This window comes from Aulonocara sp. 'chitande type north' Nkhata Bay, linkage group LG6, assembly GCF_057382095.1.
Source record: "Aulonocara sp. 'chitande type north' Nkhata Bay isolate Kocher_YH1m ecotype deep benthic linkage group LG6, A_spYH_male_GT1.1, whole genome shotgun sequence".
Lineage (NCBI taxonomy): Eukaryota > Metazoa > Chordata > Actinopteri > Cichliformes > Cichlidae > Aulonocara > Aulonocara sp. 'chitande type north' Nkhata Bay.
This window is the reverse complement of record NC_141349.1, coordinates 5,421,759-5,449,754: the sequence shown is the minus strand read 5'-3', so window position 1 is coordinate 5,449,754 and position 27,996 is coordinate 5,421,759. Positions and strand designations below refer to the sequence as shown.

The following is a 27,996-nucleotide window of genomic DNA, read 5'->3' as shown; positions in this document are numbered from 1 at the left end:
AGCTGAGCGGCTCCTCTGGATAAAGTTCCCTCCTCCATGAGGATACTGCTCTGTCTCAAGGGTGGAGGAAGAAAAGACATAGGAGGCCAGCCTCCTCAGTTGGTTGGGCCGTGGTTGGTGCCTGTCCTCCTCCAACTGCAAACAGATCAACCAGAAAGAGGGAAGTGAGGTTAAAAAAGTTTAAATTAATTATTTATTTTAAAAAAACAACAAGCAAACAATAAATTTCAGATTTTCTTACAGCTACAACCCAACATTGGTTTGACTTCCTGCCCTTTTCTCCTACCCCTCCATGACGTTAGACAGGTTAGACAGGAGAAAGCTGATTGATGCTCACTTCTGTCAAAAGCCCTCAGCTTAAATGTTGTGAGAAAAGGTGCTTGGGGAGAGAAGCTGGTGGAGTGCTGGTGTAAACCTGGCACTCTAAAGTTACAGTTATCAGAAACTATTTAGAAGCTATTAGAAACTTAACTGGACATTTACACCAATTGACTAGCTTTTTGGATCAGACTAGCATCCTGGATTAGACTGGGAAAATGACGATGAAGACACTTTCCCCGACAAAGCACTTAAAAGGACACAAAGGCACCAGCACAAGCGCTGCACATACTGTATCTCACTAGTCTGGTCAGTTTGAGCTTTTGTTTTCTGAATGAAAAATTACCATTGGAGGTACAAAAAGAAACAGGGAACACAAAAAAGAGATGAGTCATCAAGCACACAAAACACAAACACACAATGGAGGGAAAAAGGGAGGAAATATGTTTGAACAGAAGAAAAAGGAAGAGGAAGAACAGAAATTCAGTGAGAGAACAGAGGTAAAGGACTATTCCTAAACTGTGCTTACCCCGAAACATCACTTTATTTCTTCTTGTGTTGTCCCAATGGCACCCTCGCTCTTTTCTTTGTCTCCTCAGATGAGTCAAACTTGACATACTGTGTACTTTTAAAGCGATAGGTTGGGGGCAAAGGCGTCAGTAGTTATGTGGGAGCGGGAAAAAGAATTGACGCAGAAAAGACAATGGCAGTCCTCGATGGTTGGCAGCAGACAAGCTTGCTCTGAGTCTAGAGATGACAATCGTCGCGAAAACAAAGGAAAGTCAAAGAAGAGCTCACTAAAAAGCGCTAAAATTAATTTGTGCATACGAATTTTCCACTGACACGGGCTTAAAAGGTATCCTGTTTCACTGCAGATAAAGTGAAATTTCAGTGATGATGTTGCACGTCCAGCCTGTAAACAGCAGCCACCAAGTATGGAGGACCAAACCTGACCTATTTGTAAATAAATAATGGACAACTCAAATGGTCACAAAATTGTAATTCAACTAAAAAAATCAAACGTAGATTTAAATTAATAGAAAATCACATCCATGAAGAAAATCCTGCTAAGGAAAATGAAAATGATGTGAAAATACAAAGTGAGCTTAATGTGAAATTCAGTGATTCCACATTAGTTTTCCACATAACCGGCTCTTCATACGCAGAATTCAGTTCAGTTTTATCTCTAAGGAGAACCAAGCAATTGTTGTGCTCACCTCCCCACCGCCCAACCCCATCCCCCCACCTCTTCCTCTAGTTCTATAGTGCCATTTCCATAGAAATTATTCTTGAGAAATTCCCAAGCACACAAAAACAAACACACACACACAACTAAGAATCCTGTGTCATGAAAAGTTCTTGGTTTTCAGAGAATGAACCCATTAGATGATACCATGACATTTCTTCTAGCCCCATTCTCAAGACAAATGTACTAAAACGTATTTAATCTATTTATTTATTAAAATGAAGTTTCATTTCTTTTTGGTCCCTAGTTTGGTCCTCCATAACAAAGTGCTGTTTGTTTTTATGTTTTTATTTGTTTACTTTGACTTGGTCAAAACTTAGCATATATAAACTTAGCATAAAAAATAAGGAAATTTTTGTTTGCTCAAGTATTGCTTTATTGTAACAGCGCTTCCTGGCAATGAATATTATTCTGTTAGATAGCATTGGTTAAGCAGCAGAGTTTAGTATTTGGGTTGCACCCATAGAAAACTAGCCAAATCCCCTCTGCCAATGCCAAACAGCTTATTCTGTTATTGAGTCCTGTTTGGTGCTGTTTTATTGTATTGGGTGATTAAGGCTACATCCACACGTACACGGGTATTTTTGAAAACTGAGATTTTCCGTTTTCGTTTTAAAAAATAATCCCGTCCACACGTAAACGCAGAAATGAAGGAAAACGCTGCTAGGAACATGCCAAAGCAACAGGTGGCGATATATTCCTAACCGTGTAGAAATGTTGGCCAATCAGAAGTCTAGAAGCCTCGGTGGGAAATAGTAAACAAGGATGGGGCATAGAAGCAGAACCGAGTCATATGTGTGGAGGGACAGTAACTGTGTGTGTATATGTAAGCATTTAAACACTGCAGAGAGTAGAATTAACAGTAACAGTATTGTAGAAATTCATTTCACCGAAACAATAACGTGGCGCACAGGTTGACGTCAAAAAAGGCGCACACCTTTGACGCTGCGTTTTCTCAGTTTTTCTCGTCCACACGTAAATGCAAAAACGGAGTTTTCAAAAATATCCACCCTGGCCGGAGTTTTTAAAAATCTCCGTTTTCAGTGACCACGCCGTTTACGTGTGGACGAATTCATTTAACAAACAGGGGCCTCAGCAGCATGTGGAAGAACCATACATAGCCACAACAGCATGGCACCACCTCTTCCTCATGCCGGTCACCAGCTTGGTTGTGGGATGGTATCCAATTCTTCAACCATCATTTGTTGCAAGTAAGCCAGTGTGGTTGTGTTGGTCATTCTGGCACAAACAGCACACCTAAGCATCAAGGTCAGCACTGCAGGTAGGCCATTCAATCCTCTCCACTCCCAAATTCAAGAAGAAGTCTCTGATAAACCCTGCACTGTAGGGACGAGGTGGACTGTGGAGACATGGGTTTGCTACTGGAATCTCATCTCAATAACACCCACCACACCATCACATTGCCTCAAGCAAAAACTGTTACCCTATGGGTACAGTCATGGCAGGCCTCCTGGTTGACCTATGGGACTGAAGATTGGCTGTGTGCAGTTTGTTCTGGTATAGAACATATAGAAGACAGCCTACAGTTTGTAAGTGCTGACGGGGTAAGAAAACCGTATTCTTGTGGTATCATCTTCTTGGGACACATATTTTGCAGCCTGTCTCTGACGTCCCTTGATATATGAAACTTGCTCTTTCACTTGGAGATGCCAATAAGCCTCACTCCAAAAAGTGGTTGGTTTTGTGGAACACCAGCTTGAAGTTGCCTTATGACATGTGACCTGATCCAAGTAAATCAAACATGGCATGGTAGAGACAGCTGACAGCTTCACAGAGACAGCTGGTAGAAACCAATGACCGCTGCGGACCACTAGGTCCATGCTCACAGACACTGCTAATCAGGCACCAGATTCTTAGTTACTGGGGTACCAGAACCTCAAAACAAGAGTCAATAGCAGAATAAGCTCTTTGGAAGAGACAATTTAGCAAGTTTTTCATGGGTGTAGCCAACATACTTAGCTCTGCTAAGCCCGAATTTCATTTTCCTCACGCACTTGGCACCATTTAAAGGGGAAATAAACAGGTAGAGGATTGATTACCAAGAAGCAGTATGATAAAGAAATACTAGAACAAACTCACATTTCCTTACTTTTTGTGCCAAGTTTATAATCATAATGTCGTTGGGATCTTAGGTTTCCATACACTCGTCATGTGCACGAATGTCATGGCAATTTTCTGCTTTTAAAAACATGAAATTCTTAGTAAGAAAAATGAAGAAAATTTAGACTTTTCATTCAAATTTCAAATTTCATGCTGGGTTAAGCAAATAGGACAAGCTGTACCACTAAAATAAAAATATCAGTACCATTTGTATAAGAAGGTATTTTGATATTAAAAGGGTATTTGAGAAGGTATTGTATAGGCTAATCTAATTATAATTGAGAAAATAGTCTTATAATCAAATCAATCTGAGGCTAAACAGTAACACATGACAGTACTTTAGCATCTAGCTAGCACTACAAAAGAACATAAAGGGGAACAACATTTTTTAAGTGGCAGGTAATTTCAAATATGGCGCGTCTATCAGCTCAACAAAGATTAGCAAACACACAAATTGTTTGTGTGCAGTTTGATGCACAACATGTTGCTAGCTAAAGGTCCAGCTGGAGGCCGCATTTGTAGGCCGATTATATCACAGCCAGGCGACGAAGGCTGATCCCAATTCGAAGGCTGCTCCAAATGCAGCCGACAAATGCGTCCTTCATTTCCCCAGATATGAAGGATGGGTCGGGTGTATCCTTCATGTCCCAAACTATCCCAGAATTTATAGCGCTACTAAGTTTTAATATTACTCTTTCTAGGTCCCAAAATCAACTTTTAAGATATTTTCAGGCAAGAATGTAGCTGTGTAAACTTCAAATATCTGCTCGATTTATCAAGACATCACATATTTGCAAAAGTGCTCTGACGTTTTCGGAGATGCCTGTTACCCACCAGCTCGATAACTGACTGGGAGGTCAAGACTCACTAGAGCCAGCAAGAACACTGGACTCCTGGCACATTGTTTTCAGACCCCTGCGGTCTTTCGCTACTCAGGTTAAACATGATATATAAGTCACTTAGACAACTTAAAATTGTTATTGTAAGGCTTTTTTATTTGTTTCTGAGTAAATTGGTTTGACTGAGATTTAAGTTTTCACACAGCTGAATAAACGTCAAACAGAAAACTGCTTAAACAGAAGTGTGAGATGGCTGAGAATTTACTCCAACGTCCTGTTATACTTTAGATAACAAGGAGAAGATGGCTGAGTTTATTAAACTTCACCGAGACAGCTGGTGATGCAAATCTGAAGGCTAAACCATCCCATTTCACAGCCTCGCACTTCCAGCCTTATTGGTCTTCGAAGGACCCGGGCCTGCGTAGACGGCAAGGGCCAGGTCCTTCAAAGGATGCGGCTTAGGAATTGGGAAACAGCTCTTGGGTCTGTACATACCCAATAGCTGTTTATGTTTTTTCATGTTTTTTCATATTGGACAACAATCTGCAAATTTAATTAAAATTTAATAAATTATCATCTTGTCTTTATTTTTAGTTAGCACAAACCTTAAACACTTCAAGCTGTAAGATAATGATAGTTATATAAGAGCAGATGCTGCTGGTGCAATAACCTGTACGTTTTACGTCCAATGGATGCATGATCTGATTAGTCGACTAATCGCAAAAATAATCGGTGACTAGTCGACTATCAAAATAATCGTTTGTGGCAGCCCTAACTATTATTGCAGAGAATGTAAGTTAGCCAGGACCACTCGTGAAACATCTTCTTACATCTGGTTGAATTCAAGTGTATAAATCTGCAAAGAGCAGTTCAGCAGATCACAGTCTCTTCATTAAGAAAATCTATTGGAGCTCTCAACAGAAATTATTGTGAGCTGTGCTTCTTTTCCCCACACTGAACCATCAAAACTGATTTTAGGGTTCCCCCACCCACTGAATCCCACTGTAACCCCTGACTGTACTCATTTCCTGAGTACAAAGAAAGAAAATAGAGCTTGTCTTTTTCTCTGCTCATGTTCTACATAAATAATTCAACCTGACTAAATTATTTGAATTCAAATTCAGACTGAAATAAAGTCTTTATTCCCTGATATAATTTTATTATTACATTAATACATTAATATAGCACAAGGTTCAGTTAGCTTTGCACAGTTGTCCTTCAAAGAGCTACTTTTTACTTCCTTACTTGGAGTACATTTCAGAGCCTGTACTTTTTCACTTTTACTTGAGTAAAGAATTTGAATCACTACTTCAAGAATCTGTACTTCTACTTAAGTACAGAATGTCTGTACTTTTGCCACCTCTGCAGGACACTCACACGACAAAGAAAGGCCTACATTGCCCATCAACAAAACAGTGAAGCAACGGGTTGCAATCAGCTATCAGCACACGCGGCTACAATTAGTGGCTTCTTAGCTAACTATTTTGGACTCAATCTATGAGACATTACAGTGAGCAGAGTGCAACATAAAAATGATCAGACTTTTGAAAAACTTCTCTAACATGACAAAATATATTTTGATTGTGCTTTACATTTGGAAAAGCCTTTTTTTGTTTCACAATTTTTTCTTTTTTTCCCTACACCAAACACGCAAAAATGAAATAATAATATTCAACATACTCAACCATTGCAACAACATTCATCTACATTACAGCTTTCATTCACAAATCTATTGCATTTCACCATGAAGAAAGCACAAGAAAGATGTGTTTTCTTTTTATCACCCTATAACCAGACAAGAACACCATTATTGGTTGCTTCTGCAAAACACACTTTTCAAACGTTATGTCACAAAGCCAGAATTCAGAGATTAGGAAAAGAGCTTGATCATGAAAAATAAACAATCAATTGAAATAATGATAGGGTTACGCAACTAAACATAAAGATTAGGCTATCATAACAGTAAATGCCACCCACACAACACTACAACAACCTTCACACCTTTACTTCCTCCAGTGGGGAATTTTGTCACTGGATGTACAGCTTCAGCTGAAAATGTATTCAATGAGATCAATCTCTGGAAAATCGGCCATTTTTATTCTGGAGTAAATTTCCATCTGTCTACATTCCCCAATCACAATATCACCAGACGTGAGTGTGTGTTTGTGTGAAAAGACATCAATCTGTCTCAAGGACTAGAAAGAGACAAGTCTCACAGCTACACAGTTAAATCTGTGTTTCACGAGTCATAGGCAGTTGTAAAAAACAAACCATCAGTAATATTCTGGGTCAGAATGAAGCTGATTGTGGCAACAGTAATTAGATATCTGAAACAAACTGCAGTTTGTTTAACCATAGTTACTTTACCGTAGTTTACCAATGAACAACAATGCAAAAATGCAAAGAATGACAGACTCCCAATGGAAGTCAGTCTCATAGATTGCGCACAAAATATGGACAAATCTACTGTGACTTTACACAACTCTGCATTTTGAATTTTTGATGTTAGAATTTCAGCTGCTGTCACAAGTGGCCATGTTTGGATAAGATGGTAAATTTTTCAGTTAGCAGCTAATGCTAACAAGGTTGATTTGCCTAGTACAGGTGCACCTCACAGGCAGATACTAATTAGTAAAAGACTAAATAAATACTAGAACTTCACTCAACAAACCTGAGAAAACAACACTCAAAGAAAGGTGGTGGTTTTGAGACTATAATATGATTATTAAACAGAATTTAGCCTACAGAAAAAAAGAGAGAGTATTTCAAATCTTGGCATTCGGTGGGAAGAAATGAACTAAGGCACTTGGTATAGACATCCCCTGTCTGTAAAGCATTTTAAAACGTAGCTGTCTTAATTTGACTCACTCTGTAGCTAAATCCTATCAAAATTACTATTGTTTTGATTTCCCAGGTCTGGTGATTTTTTTGATTTTTTCTGTACCAAGCAATGTATTTTCAGCATTGCTTACAAGTATTTAATTTTAAAAATTGGCTAATTAAAATTTGCTAAAAAAAACAATTAGCTATCTAGCCTAAAGACAAGCTGTGAGCAAGCTATCGGAGTTCAGCTTTACTTTAAGGTCAGCATTTAACCTGCCAGAGGATCTTTTGGATGCTGGTAATTGAACAGAACAACTACTGTACATGTGACTGGTGCTCAAGACAGAGCTGCCTCGAATCTGAAAACAAACTCAGGTGTCTGGTGTCTGTTCCCCTCTTATCACCGTGGTCTTTTTAGGACAAGTCCAGCATGACCCGAAATATTTTGCTCATTATCCAAAAAGTACGTGGACTGTCTGATTCTCTGCAATCTATAGACAGATTCCTGCATTATTGTTCTATTGCACTTGAAGTCTGTAGCAGTCCCATGATTACGATATGAAGGATATAGAGAAGAAGAAGGAAAGCACATATTCCTCGTCTTGATTACTTGTTGTTTGATTAGGCATTTCTTAATTTAACTAGTCTGTTTGTGTGTTAACTTTAGATCATATTTTAGTAAGGCGAACACTGATTGAATTAACTAATTGTGATAAAAAATATATATATACTCATCAGTATAAGAATAAAGGTTTTGAGATAAGTTTGAAGAAGGTGGATGGATTGATGGATGGATGGACAGATGGACATAGAGATGGATGGGACAGCTGGATGTTCCAAAAATGGTCTGCCTCAACATGCTCTTTCATGTCTACAAACAGAAAATATTAGTGTCCAATTTCTAAATTCAAGTTTCTTGCTTAATTTATCCAGCAGTTTGTGTTTCTCAGCACCACCACAGTCTGACTTAGTGGCCATTGAATGCCTAAGGGCACCTTTACACTTGTAACAAGTGTTTCCATTCCAACACGTGTTTTTTTCCTGCACAACCAACTTATAAATTGGCACCACTTTAAAGACTCTTAAAGTAAATTGTAAATCATCATCACTGATAAAGAGGGAAGAATATAAATTTGCAAAACCTCTGATCATGCTGGATTTGTCTTTTAAGTTGTATGTTGGCAGGCAGATAAATGAGCCGGAGCGTGCACTATGCCTCGATATGTCAGTGTCTGAGCAGTCAGAATCACATACTGACATCAAAGAATAAACCTCTTTTGCAGTCGTCAAGCCCGCTCATTTGTCCGCAAACATGCCATCAAAGAACTAAACTTGTGTTATTGGCTGGCTGGGTCTCTTACCGGTCTCTGAGGTCCAGTGGGCTCAGACTCTCTCCGGCGAGGACGTCCTGATGGCAGAGAATGACAGGGCGACTGTGCTGGGCTACCACCACTTTTCCTTGATGCCTCCTCCTCTGTTAGCGTTAGCATCCCCCGGCTGCTCTCCCGCGTGTGAGTCTTTGGACGAACTACTGGCTCCGCTCCTGCAAAGGAAACCAAAGACAATTCTGCAGTCAAAACCTCCTTGTGTTTACTTTATGGTAAATGGTAAATGGTCTGTATTTGTGTAGCGCTTTAGTTGGTCCTAAGGACCCCAAAGCACTTTACACTACATTCAGTCATTCACCCATTCACACACACACAGGCAATGGCAAGCTACAGTGTAGCCACAGCCGCCCTGGGGCACACTGACAGAGGCGAGGCTGCCGGACAGTGGCGCCACCGGGCCCTCTGACCACCACCAGTAGGCAAACATGGGGTGAAGTGTCTTGCCCAAGGACACAACGACCGAGACTGTCGGAGCCGGGGCTCGAACCAGCAACCTTCCGATTACAAGACGAACGCCCAACTCCCTGTTAGTCACTAACAGGCTGCCACAGTCACTTGCAGTTTGCAAGATGCCAACTTGTCTGCAAACATTCACTGAACCATTGAGTGGTAGTGAAAAAGTGTGATGCAAACCAGAAACAGAGAACATTCAATTTCAAAGTAAAAGTTGTGCCTTAAGTTTAAAACGTTTGCTTTGAAGGCAAATGGTCTCAGTTTCTAGTTTGCTTTTATATAATTATGCTTTAATGTATTTTTAAAAAATGAGTTAAAACATCTAGGTATTTAATTTAACTTGAGATTATTGTGCAACCACTGCAAAACTGTCCAGTGTCTTTAAAAAAAGATAACATTAGCGAGCAGTTGAGCAATTTAAGGGTAGCCAGTTAGTCGTAACTTTGTTACAGCGAATGATTCTTCGAGTTATTAATAATAATAATGGATTGCATTTATATAGCGCTTTTTTGGGACCCCTCAAAGCGCTTGGCCCTGGAAGAAGAGGAGCAGGCCAACGAGGAAGAGGAGTTCAAATGAGAGGAGGAAGACGAGCAGGCCAACGAGGAAGAGGAGTTCAAATGAGAGGAGGAAGACGAGCAGGCCAACGAGGAAGAGGAGTTCAAATGAGAGGAGGAAGAGGAGCAGGCCAACGAGGAAGAGGAGTTCAAATGAGAGGAGGAAGAGGAGCAGGCTAACGAGGAAGAGGAGTTCAAATGAGAGGAGGAAGAGGAGCAGGCCAACGAGGAAGAGGAGTTCAAATGAGAGGAGGAAGAGGAGCAGGCCAACGAGGAAGAGGAGTTCAAATGAGAGGAGGAAGACGAGCAGGCCAACGAGGAAGAGGAGGAGGCCAACATGGGAGAGGAGAAGGTCCAGGAGGGAGAGCAAGACAACCTCGCACCATCATTACGGACTAGATGCGAGCAACAGTCATTGACCATGGCATGACAATGTCTGAAGCAGAACTAAGAGTCCGTCCAAACCTGAGTAGGTTCACCGTGGCCACCATTATCAGGGCATTCAGACAACACAACAGGTATTGTACTCGATTGCTTTCTTTGTCACAATACAGTTTTACAAACCTGTGAAAGTAGTCTAGTGGTTTCAAATCAGTTGTGACTGTATTGTAACACATGTCAATTGACAACACATGTTTCTTTCTTTAGAGTTGAAAGAATGCCACATAGAGGTGGGAGGGTTGCCATATTTGCAGCGGAACAAGAAACCCTCATTGTGGATATGGTTCGTGGGAACAACCTCATCAGACTCCGGGAGATCAGAGACAAAGTCATTGCCGATAATGTCAACTTTGAGAGCATTGACGAGACAATGTTCGGAGGGGCTTGCTGTCCTTGGGTCTTACAACACCCAACGTCTCCTCACCTTCCTAGAGGAGCTAAAAGACATCCTCCTGGACCGCCAACAACACCATCCTGGGCCCGCACATCACATTTATGTGATCATTTGGGACAATGTCCGCTTCCACAGAACAAACCAAATCAGAGAGTGATTCACCACCAACAGTGACCACTTTTTAAATGTCTACAATGTTTAAAATGTTAACATTTTTGAAAGCTTCAAGCTGCTCTTTTGGTGTGAATGTTTGAGTTTTGCAGTGGGAAGGTGTGGTTGTGTTTATGTAGCTTTAGAAAAGGGTGTTGTGTTTAGACATTGGGGAACATGGTGGAAACGTTTGTGAAATGTGTTTTAGCATTTGAGAGAAACTGTAATACAATATTTCCCCAAAAGGAATGGCTCTGACTTTCAGGGTGGTATTATGTCACAGACAACAACCCAATTAGATGTTTCATAATTTCCATCAAAACACTTGTTTTATTTGTTGAATTCCCTCATTCTGCCTCTATTTGATAGATTTAGCACTTTAATTAGTCTGGTTTTCATTTTTGTTTTCCTAATAATTCAGTAGGTTATTTTTTTTATTAATGACTGTTGATAAAATGGAGACTTGCTTCCAATCCACTTAGAATTCACCACTTTTAAAGAGACCTATTTTGTCAATAGAACAGGGCTCCTATCCTATCAGCTCCTAGGTAACAACCAAACTTATGGAAGATGGCACCAAAGCTAAGGTTTCAGATTAACACTAGCACTGAAACATTTCAAATAGTGCCCTGCTCTGATGAACCAACCATTTTTATTATATTTATCCTGTTCATTTCAGTTTTATGACTAAAAAGCTTCTTTTTATCTCCTACCTCCAGCCCTGAGTCGCCTCCTCTCCTCCTGTTCCTCCAGAGGGCGTAGCTCCTCAGGCTCCTCGTCAGTAGTTCCTGACGTGGTTGGAAGAAAGTCTCGCAGCTCTGCCTCTTTGTCAATGATCACCCACTCTTTGCTATCAAAGTCTTCCTCCTCTGCCAGCGGTACAGAACGAATAAAGGCGTTGCTGTGGGCCTCCTGGTCGACGGATGCCACGGACACTTCCTGACGGCCACTGACCTGACGATCTCCACGGCAGCCGGGGTCAACAGACAGCATCTGAGCCGGCTGGGAGGAGTAGACGTGACGAGATGGAGAACCGAGGATGTCCATCCTAGACCTGGTGGACACACAAACAAATGTGTACAAAATAGAAGGATATGGGACTATGACTCTTCTACAGCTTAACAACCTGGTAAAAATACTTTTTCAACTTTTTGTTTCATTATTCAGTTCAATTTAAAGCTCAGGTTTAAACTTCTTAAGGGTAAAACGAAGTCAATTTTAAATATAGCCCAGACTAGTTGATTTTTCAAAGGAAACATTAAGTCTCGGTTCACCACCGATCCATATCATATAAAACATATGATATACAGAATGTGAAGTCCATTACAAACCTCGGTCAGTTCAGACACGTCCAAGTCAAGTCATGGTAACAGAAACTTTGAAGCCAAGTTTCACATTAAAAAGATTCGGTCTTTGGAGTGTATCCAAATGAATTCTCAACAATCAAAATCAAGCAAAATCTCAGAGCCAAATCCAAGTCATTCAAATCTAGTTGAACCTCTTTTGTACATTTCTGATTTATGTGGATTCAAAAAGTTGAGATCAAATTCTTTTAGAGCAAAGGCCTCATAATTAATTAATTCTAATCTTTAGTGTGATTTTATTTTTCAATAGGCAGGTTGAGTTTGGCTTATGTTTATTTTTTAAACTGGAAAATGTTTTCATATTTGTTGTTTGTTACCAAAAGTAACATGAAATGCTGTCTCTTCACCTAAAACCACCTTTGTTGTTTTCTATACTTTACTGTCACCTCTGTCCATAGGCGTCAGCCCGGCCCTCAGCTGCAGAAAGACGATCAGATTCTGGGCTGTTGACCCGCCGATATCGTAAGGACCGACCCTGTCCTGTTGGGGACTCGGGTCCTACACCTCGTACAGGAGACACTGGACAGGCCCCTCGAATTGCTTCCTCTTCCTGAGCCCCCTGAGGAATGATAAAAAAGTGAGCAACCATTTAAACACTCTCGAAGGCAACTCTAAAACGACTTCCTTAAGTCAACATTGTCTTGATGCATGGTCAATCATCCAGGTAAGGAAATGGGTGAGCGAGTTTGGATAAGTGACAAAATGTTTCTCCCACTGAAAATGCTACGTCCAGATGAACAGAATCAACTTTCTGGAATTAAGTCAGAAGCATAAATAACAGCAACCCTAAGCCTAAAAGCTAACGTGATGTTTTGGAGACAAGCAAAAGAAACGTTTTTTGGAGATAAAACTAATACATTTTGATACCAGTGATTCTTTTTTTTTGTACAAGACTTCAAAACTTGCAAGAAGAAAAAATAAGAAAAAAGAAAAATGACATTTTCTGATAGTATATGGGTAGAGTTAAGGGCAGTCACTGATAGTGACTTGGCAGAAGGTTCATGTGAACCAAAATGTCTTAAGACTAAACAACTAACACATTTTAGAATCATCTAAAAGGCTGTAATGACAAAAATATTTTCAGGCAATCCACTTTTTGTTTTTATCAACTAATAATTGCATAAGAATGTTGCTTATGTTTCTAATGAAAAAAGTCCATGTGAAATCTCAGGGATTTCCACAGGACTTCATGCAGTCCTATTAAAAAGTACACTCCCTGATTCAGTAGCAGGTAGAACTACCTTTAGCAGCAATAACTCAAAGTAATTGTTTTCTCTATAGCTTAATCAGTCTCTCAAATTGTCCAGCCATACATCCATTTTCTTCTGCTACCCATGGGCAGAGAAACCTAGACCCCCTCCTCTAGGTTATCCAGGGATACACTGAGGTGTTTCCAGGCAAGACGAGAGAGCTAACCTTGATTATTCACAGTCATTCTGCTGTAGATAATGATCCCAAGCTAGTGTGCTTGGGATCATTATCTGTTGTATGATCCCATTTGGACCAAGTTAAAAAAAAGCCCAAATCATCACCACTCTGCTTGACAGTCAGTGTTTGTACTGACATGCTGTGTTATGGCCCAACCTCCACTTTGGTCATGTCTATCCAATGGACAATGTTCTAGAAGGCTTGTGGTTTGACACAGTTTAGCAAATATAAACTGTGCTACCATTTTTATTTTTCAAGGTTTTCCCCTCCTGTAAATTCTTCCAAACAAGCCACATTTTAAGTCTCCTAATTGTAGTACCTCCTTAGCATGCTAACTAAGGCCTCTAGAGTCTGATTCTGGGGTCGATTTAATGGGACTGTGGCATTACCAAAACCTATAACTGATGGTTCATACCTTGGTTAGGCTGATCCTGAGTCTATTGCGGTTAAAGTCTGTGTCATCCCAGCCTTCTCCAGTCTCTCCAGGATGCTGGACACCGGTTTCCCCAGGGGGTCGGCTCGGTGGAGGTGGAGGAGCATTTTCCTGATCACTGAGATGCTCGTCTTGAACATCGGTGTTCTCCCTCTGTAGGTCTCCAGGAACTGGAGTCACAATGGCTCTATGGACACAGAATATAGCAAATCTTTACATAGATGCTGTTATTTCAGAAATACTTTTGCAATTTACAAAACTTTTTTGTTATGGTATATTAACCAAATTATTTCTAATACAGTCTGCATAGCTTTACAAATCAAAGAAAAATGGCAAGTGGCTGTTAGAGAAACTTCCCTTTTTGGCACTTCTATTTCAGACTTATTTTACAGGAGGTTGCAGCTTGTTCTTACCCCACCATGGCTGCAGTAGGTCGGGTGTTGTGCTGTGGTTGGGTGGAGGCACTGGTTGACAGCGTGACATCACTTCCTCCCTTTTCCCAATCAAAGGGTTCATTCTCTGTAATGATTCGCTCCTTCATACTGTTCTCAAACACTGACATCAGCAGCTGGAAAAAATACACAAATTTATGAATGTGAATCAAAGTCTCAATATTAGACTGCTCCTCTGAACTTTTATTATATCTACCTGGTAATCTGGTTTAGTGTAGTAGTCCAGGGCCAGGACATGGTCCAGAAAGATTTTAAACTCTGAAGGCATGTGTTTGAGCAGCAGCTGATGGTCATAACGCTCTTTAATTTGACCAACTTGTTCCTAAACAGAAAAAAAGACAACAATATATATACATATATACATCCATCCATCTTCATCCGCTTTATCCGAGGCCGGGTTGCGGGGGCAGCAGCCTAAGCAAAGAGGCCCAGACCTCCCTCTCCCCAGGCACCTCCTCCAGCTTATCCGGGGGAACACCAAGGCGTTCCCAGGCCAGCCGAGAGATATAATCTCTCCAGCGTGTCCTGGGTCTGCCCCGGGGCCTCACCCAGGAGGCGCCCAGGAGGCATCCTTGTCAGATGCCCGAACCACCTCAGCTGGCTCCTTTCGATGTGGAGCAGCAGCGGCTCTACTCTGAGCCCCTCCCGGATGGCCGAACCTCTCACCCAATCTCTAAGGGAGAGGCCAGCCAAACTTTGGAGAAAGCTCATTTCTGCCGCTTGTACATATATATATATATATATATATATATATATATATATATATATATATATATATATATATATACATATATATACATTGATCAAAACAGATCAAATTCTGACTGCTTTTTGGATAATGTAAGCTCACAGACAGACGTTTTTAAAACATAGATGTATTTAAAGAAGCAGGACAAAATGTTAAATATGTTTAACACCTTGTATGATTCATGGAGGCACTACCAAAACAAGTAATAGTAACTAAGGTGGATACAAAGGCTATCTCATCTCATAAAAACTAGAAACAAGAAACCTTCTGACCTTATCCTTGATCTTTCTCCAAGGCAGCTGCCCAACAGCAAACTCCACCAGCATGTAAAACAATGACCAAAGGTCATCATGGCGACCCATTTCCTGGAGGAGCACAACAGGAAGACATTGTTAGCATAACATTCTAAACAGAATGTTCACATTCTGACTTGTGTCATTAAAATCGCTAATTAAGACGGTGTTGTGGGGTGACAGGTAATCTAATGGAATATTTATTGCATTAAGGTTAGGTGTTTCAGTATCAAATCAGACTAGCTTGAGTTGCATTTATCTTTCACAAGTATGAAGCAACTTTTGTAAACAAAATCTGCACATTGGCTGTGTGTTCAGGAGCATAATCATTAAAACTGCAAAAAGGCAAAATTCCTACAAAAATATAAATATAGAACAACGATGGCAATTTGATCTGTATATTTGTTATATTTGTTTATCAATAAAAAGGAGCAGAATGATCTGTCTCATGCACTTGAACTGAGAGCTCTGGGCTAGGGAGTACCAAGGTCCTCTACCACAGTGTGTTCTTCAGTAGATGGTAGAGTGGTAACTTCTACCTCACAAATCCATGTTGCTTCTCCCAGCCTCTTGCACCATTTCTAGGTACAAGAGGCTCACCACCAACTCTGCAGCCAACTCAGAGGTTATACTTTAAAGACATACAAACAGTACTGACCTTGTTTTTGTGAGCATTGACTGAAGCGTAGCGGACGGTCCCTCTAAAACCTGCCACAGTTCTCGGCTAAAAAGAGGATGCAAAAAAGTCAGCAGTTGCAACAACATGCATCCAGTTCACATCCAGTTACACTAATATGAAAAAGATTGGGAATCTCTCTTATTTTTTTTTTGAATTTGTGTTTATCATTGGGTGATTGGCTTCCTTTTAATATATGTCATTCCTTATGGAAAAAGTAGTGATTCAGCAATAACATAAAGTTTATTGGATTAACATACAATATGCATCATAACAAAATTAGACAGATGCATAAATTTGGGCACCCCAATAGACATATATCAACACATAGCATACCCTATGTGTTGGCATGAAAATAAACTGTAAGTATTGTGACAAAATAAATCATTAAAAACATGTAACTTGTAAACAAAACGATCAAGTGGATATATAGCATCAAACATTCAACCCAGTGTCAACATAACTCTGTAGTACAGGAGCTTTAGAAAGAAACAGATGCAATCCTGTTTAACATCAATGTGATCGTTATACACGTGTTTCTGACATCAAAAGAAAAATAAGCAAAATAAGACACAAAGACACCAGCAGACGAACACACTGCATCAGAGAGATCTGCACACGCAAGTATCAATTTACATAATTCCACTTTAATATTATTCAAATTTGTTTTTTGGGCTGTTTTTTATGACCTATTCTTAATAGTAGTGTTAAAATCTGGTTATGCATTTGGATATTATATGTAGATTGCGTAATGCCTTTATCTATGTATATATGTTTATATAAATAACTATATGAGATAAAAAATACATTTTTAAAAAGACACAATTAACTTTTATTCATTTTTATGACTCAACTTTGAGTCTTTAGATTTACATCAATTAATAAATTGCTTTATGTACTTTTCTATCTATACATTTATTGGACAGTTAGTCTAAAGGCACACTGAATTTGTTGTGTAAAACAACATGAAATTCCAAATTTTACGGATCTTCCCATGTAACCCATATACAAACCAAACGTGCGTATATGCGTATATGCGTGCGTAAAATTCATCCTCAAAAACAGACAGAAAAAAATGAAGTTGTGATGAAGGGATAACGAACTGGTCCTGATGTTCCTAAACGAGAAAAGGAACAAACTGATATTCTGGGTTCATCCAGTTCCCACAAGAGGGCGGCTGCTAGAGAATATTATGGTTTGATCCCAGAATTGGAGCTGCATTCGTACATATTTCAGGATGTCAGAGAGGCAGTTTGAAGTCTTTTTAGCAGATTTGGGAACACAATTGTATCATTTTACTATTACCATATCCTTGTATACTCAGTAAAGGTGCAAGATTTGTGCTATTAGTGCACTTGTTGCCAAATACAGTGATCTTAGTCAGATCTATTCATTGGTATCCCAAAAAATTGGAAAAATCGATTTGGTTCGAAAAAATAAATGCCACAAATTTGTGTTGGTGGTGTTAATGAGTAAGAATACTTGACTTGGTGAGCCTGAAAAATATTCTTGACACATTCAATTTTTGAGATTTCAGACATCCGCTGTGAAAGGGCCTTTAGTCTCACCATAAAAAAGTACTTGCTTCTGCCACACATTAATTAATTAGATTAATTAGAAGGATAACAGAAATAAATGCAAAATGCAGTTTCTAAATTAAGGTGTTTATTGTTAAGAGTGAAAAAAATCCAAACCTACACTACAGGACGAAAGTTTAAGAACACACAAGTTTTTCAAATTTTTTATTGAAAACTATGCAGTGTATTGGCCCGTTGCACTCTGAAATGAAAGCATAGTACAAATAAGCAATTGGAGTTAAAAAAGAAATCATGGAATCAATTTATAGACCAAAATATATTCTAAACTTTGACTCATCAAAGCAGCCACCTTTGGCAGCTATAACAGCTGAACACACCCGTGGCATTCTTTCTACAATAGAAATCAAATATTCTTCAGAAAGTTGTTCCCATATCTGTTGCAGAAGTTCCCATAAATGTGGACCTTGTCTGTTGCTTTGCTTTCACTCTTCCATCCAGTTCATCCCAAACCAGCTCGATGGGGTTCAAATCTGGAGACTGTGCTGCCACTTCATGTTTTCAAGCTCACCATCATGTTATTTCTTCCTGAGGTAGTTCTGGTATGGCTTGGACTTATGTTTTGGGTCATTATCTTGCTGTAGGATGAACCCCTGACCAACTAGGTGCATACCAGAGGGTACTGCATGGCGCTGCAGAATGCTGCGGTAGCTGTTTTGGTTCAGGGTGCTGACCCTGGATCCAGCAAAACAGCCCCAGATCATCACACTTCCTCCTTCCTTCATTTGGCAGTTGATGCCACACACTGTGGAACCATCCTCACGCTTACTCGACGGTGTACAAAGATCCTGAATGATGAATCAAAGATTTCAAATTTTGATTTATCCCTCCATAATACTTTCTTCCAGTCTTCAGTAGTCCAATGGCGGTGTCCAGGCATGTCCCTTTGTTTTATTCTCACGTCTTAGCAATGGCTCTCTTGCTGCAACTCATCCTGTCAAACCTACAGCTTGAAGTCTTATTTTCACAGTTGAAACTGAGACTTGCTTATACGACCACTATTAAGCTGTGCTCAAAGCTGTTGTCCTGCGAGCCACCTATCAAACAAGCTGTCCTCTGAATTAGTTGTGTCTTTGGGTCTGTCAGACCTCTTGCTGTCAGTTTGTTTCTGAGTGCCTTTGGATGATGAAGGAAACTGTACTCACTGACACCTTGACTTTATTTGCAATTTCTCTGTAGAAAAGACATACTCTTTTAAGTGCTATGATGGTCTGTCTCTCTTCCATTGTTAATTTTCTTTTTCTTGACATCTTTGTGGCAACACACTACTTTTTGCCGTACAATATTGTTCAACTAAAGCTCACAAGGGTATGGTACCACAGTGTGTTCCACCACTGCTTTTATACAGACAGAGGGGGTTGTAAGTAATCTAGAAAAATTACAACACCTGTAGGAATTAGTAGCACCAGCTTTTAAGGCTTGATCAACCTCCATTGCTGCGGAACAGCTTTAAATTGTTAACCCATTTTGTGTTCCCTGAAAAGGGCCTTTTTGTATAATTCTGAAATGTCAGAATAAAAATCTATATCACATCTTTGGAAAGCTAAGTTGAGTTGTTCTAGACATACTGAGCCCTGATTACTGCCACACCTGTTCTCAATCAAGAAATCAATTTAAAAAGGACCTGCCTGATAAAGTGGAGTAGACCAAAAGCTCCCCAAAAGCCAGACATCATGCCACAATCCAAAAAAATTCAGGAACAAATGAGAAACAAAGTAACTGAGAGCTCTCAGCCCAGAAAAGGTTTTAAAGCCATTTCTAAAGCTGTGGGACTCCAACCAAACACAGTCAGGGCCATTATCCACAAATGGCAAAAACACGGACCAGTGGTGAACCTTCCCAGGAGTATACAGCCAACCTAAATTACCCCAGAAGCGCAGTGACAACTCATCCAAGAGGTCACAAAAGATCCCAGAACAATATCCAAAGAACTAAAGGCCTCGCTTGCCTCAGTTAAGGTCAGCGTCCATGACTCCACCATAAGAAAGACACTGGGCAGAAATGGCCTTTGTGGCCATTTGAGTTCCAAGACGAAAACCACTGCTAAGCAAAAGGAACACAAAGGCTTGTCTCAGTTTTGCCAGAAAACATGTTGATGATCCCTAAGACTTTTGGGAATATACTCTGTGGACTGATATGACAAATATCTGGCATAAAAGTAATGTAGCATTTCAGAAAAGGAACATCATACCGATAGTAAAATATGGTGGTGATGGTCTGAGGATGTTTTGCTTCCTCAGGATCTGGAAGACTTGCTGTGATAAATGGAAACATTAATTCTGCTGTCTACTAAAATATCCTGAAGGGCAATGTCTGGTCATCTGTTTGTAACCTCAAGGTGAAGCGCACTTGGGTTCTGCCTGCGGGACAATGATCCAAAGCAAACCAGCCAAAACACAAAAGCTTAAGAAAAACAAAATGAAGACTTTGGAATGGCCTAGTCATGACCTCCAGGTAAGATGCTGTGGCATGACCTTAAAAAGGTGGTTCATAGTCGAAAACCCTCCAGTGTGGCTGGAATACAACAGTTGTGCAAAGATGAGTGGGACAGAATTCCTCCACAGTGCTGTAAAAGACTTGATGCCAGTTATCACAATTGCTCGTTGCAGTTGTTGCTGCTAAGAGCAGCCCAACCAAGTTTTCAAGCAGGGCCATTTAGGTTTAGATTTTTTCCCCCTAATAATAAACACCTTCATTTAGATACTGCATTTTATGTTTACTGATGTTATCGTTGTCTTATATATTTTTTTGTTGACGATCTGAAACATTTAAGTGTGACAAAAAGAAGAAAACAGGAAAGGGGCAAACACCTTTTTCACACCACTGTACTTGACAGGTGGATAAAAGTCCATTTAACATTTAAAAATTCAATACAGTGACCATTTTCAAGTTACTTGTTAACAAAAACATAAAGTGAACTACACTCTTTTTTTATGAATGTCTAAGTTTTAAATTATACACATTTAAATAAGTAGAAGTCAACTGTAGAAGTCTGAAACTACCCTGACATTTTTGTTAGCAATTTGCAGAAAGGGACATAGGATTTAGTAGTTCACGTTGTACTATGTGTTGTATTATCAGTTGTTTCAGTCACAACTCCTGGATGGGCCCATTATACTCCTCACTGACTCAATTGTCATCTATGGCAGTCACAAATTTTCTTGGTTTTTTATTTCTCATGATCTAGAACAGGTTGTTTTCTACTCAGAAGATGGAACTCCTGCTGTCTATATGTCAAAGTGTCCTTGGGGAAGATATTGAACCCTCAAATATCACTGACGAGCCCATCAAAGTTTGCATGTATGTGCAAAAATTTGTTATCTACATAAAATCTACATGATATTTTCTCTTTTAATAATGTCCTACCTTACATGGGAGGGAAACTCATGGATAAATACAAGTAGAAATACACAAATTAAAATACCCATAAAAACAGAAATTTCATGATGGCTTCATGACCTACATAAATTTGAAAAAACAATTTATATTGTGTCCTTTTTTAGTTTATAGAACTGACTTACCGTATACTTAGGTTTTTGTCCACCATCTAGGGTTTTTTTTCCCGGACAAAAATCAAATCTGAATTTCACTTTCAAGTACAAGTTGTATAATTTAGTGCCTAAATTCTCTGTGCTGCCAGACCATTTTCTGATAGGGCTTCTAGCACATTCACAGTTCATTACAGTTATTGTAACGATCATGATTATTTTTATATGTGGATTTTAGAAAACTCTTAGTAGACATTATGTCATGTTTGCTCCTTTTCTTTTTTAATTCAGCTTTCACTTTGGTGCGTAGCTTTCGATGTGGCTGTGACCCATCTGTCACTATAGAAACCACTCACATCCCTGGGTAACCATGGAGATGATGGAGAAACAGGAGGCATGCACGTCAAAATCATAAATCCAAAGGAACTGTAAGAAAGACAAACACAACACTGAAACATAAAAAAGGTGAACATAAATCACATTGAACTGATAAGAAGAAAACAAGAAAAAAATCAGAACATAAATCTTTGATAAAAAAAACTGATGGCAGGTGATCAGTAGAGAGTGAACATCATACAAAATTTCACAGTAAAGAGTGACCTGATCCACAAGCAGCTGGACAGGTTGCCTCACTGGACAACCGGTTCATTCTACAGAGGACTTCACTCAACATACTTTAGTTTCCAAATACCGCAAGTGAAAAATTTTGTCACTACGTAGCAACCTCAACAGTCAAGATGAAAAAATAACGCTTGTGCTGATACGTGCAAATTGTAAGAACAGATTCAGGCTGCTGTTTGTATCTGCTGAGCATGTGTTTCATCAGGATATGTTCACTTTCAGATCAAGTGTCAAATTTTTGAAAATTAATGTATGGTAGGTCTGGCTAAAAAAGATGTGATGACAACTTTCTGCTAACAGTCCCACAATGAGTGTTGGACACACAAGAGCTGTTGCAAACAATAATGACACTTTTGAGAAATTACTGAGTGTACTTCATACACTGCATTTGTAAGTAGGTGAAGTCTCAGCTAAGTGTTTTTTGTTGTTGTCTTCTGGGTGTTATGAAACCAGATAGGAGGGGTAGCTCTGACTTAGAAACCAAGAGATACTACAAGCATATGGTAGCAACTTAACAGGTACACCAACCCCCAAATCTGGAAATTATAGGGTACCATGATTTACAAAATTACCATCATGTTGTAGTCAATGAGACTGGTTAAAGAGAGGGGGGTAATGGGGAAAGAAGGAAGCAAGGCAGGAAGATACAGTGGGGGAGGGGTGAATCAAGTGAGAAAGAGCGAGCTCAGATCACTGCACTGAAGCTGACTCAGCTGTAGAATGAGAGAGAGAGACTGGGAGACAAAAGATGATGGGTGGAGAGACTGGAAGTGACAGAGAGAAAGTGCGTGGGGGGGGGGGCTAACGTTTCTCACCCAGTGACGCATTTTACAGCATCAAATATTCATTGACTGCTGCAACAGAAGGAACACAACACTGCAGGAGAAGAACAGGGGAGCTGGTTAAAAGATGAATAGGTGAGGAGAGGTAAGGAAGAAGGGCCCATAAAAGGATGAGGAGAGGAGGAAAAGAGAAAAAAATGAAAGTAAGGAGATAAAGTGACGAGGAGCAAGCTGACAGCAAATGGAAGCACTATACATACTCGCTGATCTAAAAATAGCTGTGTTGAGTGTGGTAGAGAGACAAAAAAGCAAGAGAGAACCTAAAAGCAGCAGCTGTGTCTGATCACACTGAAACTACAAATACCAAGAGACCTGATCGATACAAAAGCTGTTTAGAAGCCCAACAACCACTTCTGTCAGTTTACAGCAAACTATCACATGAATCCCTGAGATTTGTTATTGAGTACTGCAAATCATTGATCCGATATTGTACAGACTCACAGGAAATGAGAGAGAATGTACTGCAGTGCAGCAAACACACCCATTTGTCTGCATGAGTCTGTGCACCTGTGTAGTTTTTTATTATTTACTTTGGTATTTTTTGCAGCTTTAAAGGAAACTATCTCATATTGGTTACTGCTATAGTTTAGGACACTGATATAGCATAGTCTCTGTTATAGTGCGTACACTGTTCACTATTATAGTCTGTTCATAGCACCATACTCCCACTACTGTACATATATTTACCACACATTGATACATCTGTATATCTGTCCGTCTGTATGCTATACAGATCATCTGTACATATCTGTACATATGTATACATAACTACATCTGTACATTTGCTCTCTGTATAGCAACATAAGCACCTGTGTACTTGACTTATTTGTACATAATCTGTTCATAACTATTCCCACCTTTTATACTACCCTTATCGGCATATAATCTGCTCCTATTGCACTCACTGCTCTTGCACTTGTGATTAGATGCATACTGTATTTTGTTACCCTGTATTTATACCTGTGTAATGACAATAAAGTTGAATCCTAACACAGAAAGAAATGACATATGTGTTGTGTGTAGGACCACAATAAGAAATTAAATAACAAAGTTGTAAGAAAACGCTAAAAAAAAAAAAAGATACTTGAGAAATTATTTTACTATGTTGTTTAGGTTTAGGTTTGGAGTATACGCAGAGTCAAAATAAGGATATATGTCCTACCTCTGATTATTTTTTTTCCCTAACATCCAATATGCATGAATAATTCTCCATACATTCTCCAAACCTCTAGTGACTTTATTATAATAATTGCTGTTCTTTGAAAAAACACTAGCAAAAACTAGCAAATGAACCTTGAGTTACAAATATTCTCTCCAACAATATCTCCACTGTAATAGATGAGCTTCAGTGCTGTGCTTCAGCTTTTGGTACGGTTCGCTTTCACAGACTAAGTGTCTTACCGGGCGGACCTCTCCTGTGGTATTGGTGTACTGCCTTGCCAGACCAAAGTCCAGCATGTAGCATTTCCTGTAGGTGGAGGGGAGCCGTCCCATTGCAAAGTTTGACTGCAGAAATAAAACACAGTGCATCACTCAACTAGTTTAATCTAAAAGCATCTGCACACAAGAAACGTGAAGGGTATATGGGTCCTCTAACTTTGGTTCTACCTCTGCTCATTTACATAAAAATCTATTCATCCGACATGCTATTAACACCCCTTCTGTTCTGGTTTTATTGGCTTGCTTTGATATTTAGATTACCTAAAGATCTAAAGTATCAAAGTTCACCTGAAACCAGATAGACGTTTTAAATTGAGAAACTTTCAGCTACTTATATTAAATTGTTACCAAATTGCAGACATTTGGACTGTTCTACTGGTATTACAGAAACTGGACCTATATTTGGCCTGCAGAAAACTATAGCTTAGGGGAAAAGCATTCATTACCATTTTGACACATCCGGGCAAGAAAAATCAAAAGTTAATATCAGTAAATAATCTCTACCTAAAATCACTTTTAACTCAGGAACTCAGTCTACAGGAGAAACACAAGGTTGCAGAATTTTTCAAGAAACCTGTACCGGTTTGATGTCGCGGTGCAGAAAGCCCACTGAGTGGATGGCTTCAATGGATTCCAGGATCTGCTTCCCAAGTCTCAGGGTGGTACTCATGGTAAAGGTTCCTCTGGGTTGACTCCTTCGCAGGTCAGCCAGGTTACGACCCTGGGTGAGGGACAGTGACAAGACAGCGGGACTTAATTTCTGCTTGCTTTTAGTCAGGCTGAAATGTGTAAAGATCAGGTTTCAAAAAAGTAATCTAATAAAAACGTGGAAAATGCAAAACTGGATATGACTCATAGGAGACACAGTGGCAACAGTAACTGTGGGACTGTTCTGTGCTGTTATCAGCAAAGGCAACATTAAAAGGTGGTCACCAGTAAATTCATCTGTTTGCATTCTGGCTATGACTTTATTAAAGGTCAATTACACTTATCCTCATTATTTTATGTATTTTTTCTGGTTACATTGCAGGAAGTCATAATACCAAATGCTGAATCCTTGAAGCAGGGGTTATATTAATGTAATTGCACTCCAGCAGGTTCTCTCACCCCAACCGGTCGCAACAGATGGCCCCGCCCCTCCCTGAGCCTGGTTCTGCTGGAGGTTTCTTCCTGTTAAAAGGGAGTTTTTCCTTCCCACTGTCGCCAAAGTGCTTGCTCATAGGCGGTCATATGATTGTTGGGTTTTTCTCTGTATCTATGAAGCGCCTTGAGGCGACTTTTGTTGTGATTTGGCGCTATATAAATAAAATTGAATTGAATTGAATTGAAGCTTTTTTTTAAGACTGTAAAACCTATACATTTGGTAGATCTTAACATGACAGCAACATGAAGACTTCCTCCTGGTGTGCTTCCTCAAAGCAGAATTTTTTAAATGCTAAAGCAATAATCTACCTTATTACTGTGTGTTATGTGTCCCTCTACACTGTTATGCTTCCCAGTAAAAGACTGTGGTTGACATGCATCCAGACAGTGACTCACCTGAAGCTGCATGACGACATAGTTGAATTTGTCGTTTCTCCCACAGCCAATAAACTTACAAACATGGTTTTTCCCTGGAAGGGAAAAAGAAGAGAGAGGAGGCTAATAAACACTTTCCTAATGTACCACAACTTCAACGAAACAAATATTGTTCTACTAAACTAATCAGATTTACAAAGACTTATATATTTAGCACCCTGAAAATTACATATTGGATTAAATTCTTTCAGAGATGTATCTATTTTATGTTTCAATAGCCATTTCCTCCACGTTATTTGGGCCAGTTGAGAGATTTACTCTCCCGTGCCTAAAGCTCCTGACCCAGGAGGTGCCCATCTATATCAGATATGCGAGCCACCTTAACTGGCTTCCTTCAATGTGGAGGAATAGTGCCTCTATTTTGAGCCCCTCTCATCCTCTTTGCCAGCCACACTTCGGAGAAAGCTCTAGCCAAAGCTTGCGACCACAGTGGAGGGTAGGAATGCACACTGATCAGTAAATCAACAGCTACGCTTTTATGCTTAATTCCCTCATCACCACAGCAGACCAACGTAAGGCCATTTTTATGCTCGCCACATTGCTTGTGTAGTGGTGTAATTTTCACATCAAATCCTGTGTCGCTAGACACAATAGACACAATGGGTGTATAATCGTGTGTTTACTGAGAATCTTGCACAGAAGCTCAGAGACATACTAACACTAAGGGGAGGACATTCCAACTGTTTAAAAACTTGAGTTTGTGGGTGCTGGTTTAACTCACTGCGACGAGCAGGTGCCTACATGCCATGTGGCTGGGAGTAGCCTCCCCAGGTTCGAATCTGACCCGCAGCCCTTTGCTGCATGTCTTACCCTCTCTCTCCCCCTCCACTTTCCCGTCACTCTTTACTCTTTCTATCAAATAAACACTGAAAAAATAAATTAAAAACAGAACAACCTGAGTTTGTGGAGAGAACTTTACAAAATAACACTTGACAAAGTCTTGGCTTCTAGTTTTGACTTCTCCTCATCAGTGCGTACGATATTGTCTGAGTGGCAACACCTATTGTTTAGGAGAATACAACAGAGGCTTCCTGCACCTTAATAGCGGGTATAAATGGTTGCATCTGTGCAATGCAGGTGTGGCGGTGAGCAGTGAGAAATATATTTGTGTATGTTTCTCATGGTTTTTTTTAAACCTGCTGTTTACTATTCATATTTAATATCTGCACAGTTAGTGTGGAACACCCAAATTTTGTTGAACATATGCAATCACAATAAAGGGCTGTCCTATTTTTCAGAGATTATAAAAGTGCCAATACACCCTCCACAGTGATCGCTTTGTTAAAAACGCACCATTATCACACGGATGTTTAAGTATTCAGTAGACAATAGTTGTCGCCACTCAGACAATATCACGTCATACATGCTGATAAGGAGGAGCAGAAGTCAAGTGTTTCCACAAACAGGTTTTCAAACTGTTGCGTTATCTCTCTGTGTGTCAGTATTTCTTTGAGCTTTGGTGCAGGATTCTGATTAAATAGCCAGGATGATCATACACTTGTGTCTTCAAGCCAGCTGCGACGACTGCAACACAATGCACAAGTTACAAAAATCAAAAAGCCGTCCGACACGCCACAGAGATTGTGTCTCATGACACAGGATGTGATGTGAAAATCGTCTCGCGACACCCACGACACAACTTAAACTGGGGAGGCAATTTGTCCTTGAGCTGAAGTGGGGACCCCACCCTTTCTTGGCTTAGTCTATGGCCTCAGACTTGGAGGGACTAATTCCCATTCCCACCACTTCACCTGCCACTTCAGTGCCAGCTTGTAGATGTACTGGTAACAGTTCACAGAAAATCAGAGGAACAAAGTGAAACACAAGTCCAAGACAACCAAGTGTGAAGCAGAAGAGGGAATGTAGCAGCATACGAGGGTTACAAGACAAAGACTCTTGAAAGGTCACCGCCCTGCTGCTAAAAACACCTTATGTGATGAATCACACTCTGAAAGTTGGACCTAAAAAACATTCTTGAATTCTACTCACTAACAATTCCACAACTGGAAGCTTGTATAAACAACGTCTTTGCAGTCAGTTATGGTTTTCCTAATAATTAAACCTAATCACTTCCGCTGTGGACCACTGGCCCAAAGCAATCAGTGTAGGAGATGGTTTGGCAGCGCTTACCTTGCAGCTTCTTCAGCACTGCCACCTCCATCTTTAGCACCTGTTTGGGCTGCTGGGCTGACTCCACTTTTAGGGCCACATTTTCCCGCGTAAGCAAGTCCAAGGCTTCATAGATCTCCCCAAACCCACCCCCGCCAATCTTCTTTAGCTGGAACACAGGTTGCAGGGCAAAGAGCTC

At 39.9% G+C, this 27,996-nt stretch overlaps 1 protein-coding gene across 3 annotated transcripts in view; it reads right to left on the bottom strand.

The window, feature by feature from the left end:
* The window catches only part of ttbk1a (tau tubulin kinase 1a), a 51,924-nt gene that overhangs the window by 14,553 nt on the left and 9,375 nt on the right, over positions 1-27,996 (bottom strand). For 2 of the 3 annotated variants that reach the window (XM_086294732.1, XM_086294733.1), the window contains exons 3-14: positions 27,819-27,966; positions 25,650-25,723; positions 24,691-24,831; positions 24,072-24,176; positions 16,107-16,172; positions 15,428-15,520; positions 14,604-14,729; positions 14,369-14,523; positions 13,938-14,142; positions 12,481-12,653; positions 11,444-11,784; positions 8,709-8,890 (exon numbers count right to left, since the gene is read on the bottom strand). In XM_086294732.1, the coding sequence (XP_086150858.1) occupies positions 8,709-8,890; positions 11,444-11,784; positions 12,481-12,653; positions 13,938-14,142; positions 14,369-14,523; positions 14,604-14,729; positions 15,428-15,520; positions 16,107-16,172; positions 24,072-24,176; positions 24,691-24,831; positions 25,650-25,723; positions 27,819-27,966 (1,809 nt within the window). Of the gene's footprint in view, positions 1-8,708; positions 8,891-11,443; positions 11,785-12,480; positions 12,654-13,937; positions 14,143-14,368; positions 14,524-14,603; positions 14,730-15,427; positions 15,521-16,106; positions 16,173-21,563; positions 21,657-24,071; positions 24,177-24,690; positions 24,832-25,649; positions 25,724-27,818; positions 27,967-27,996 lie in introns of all 3 variants that reach the window. The other variant, XM_086294734.1, reaches the window with a different exon arrangement.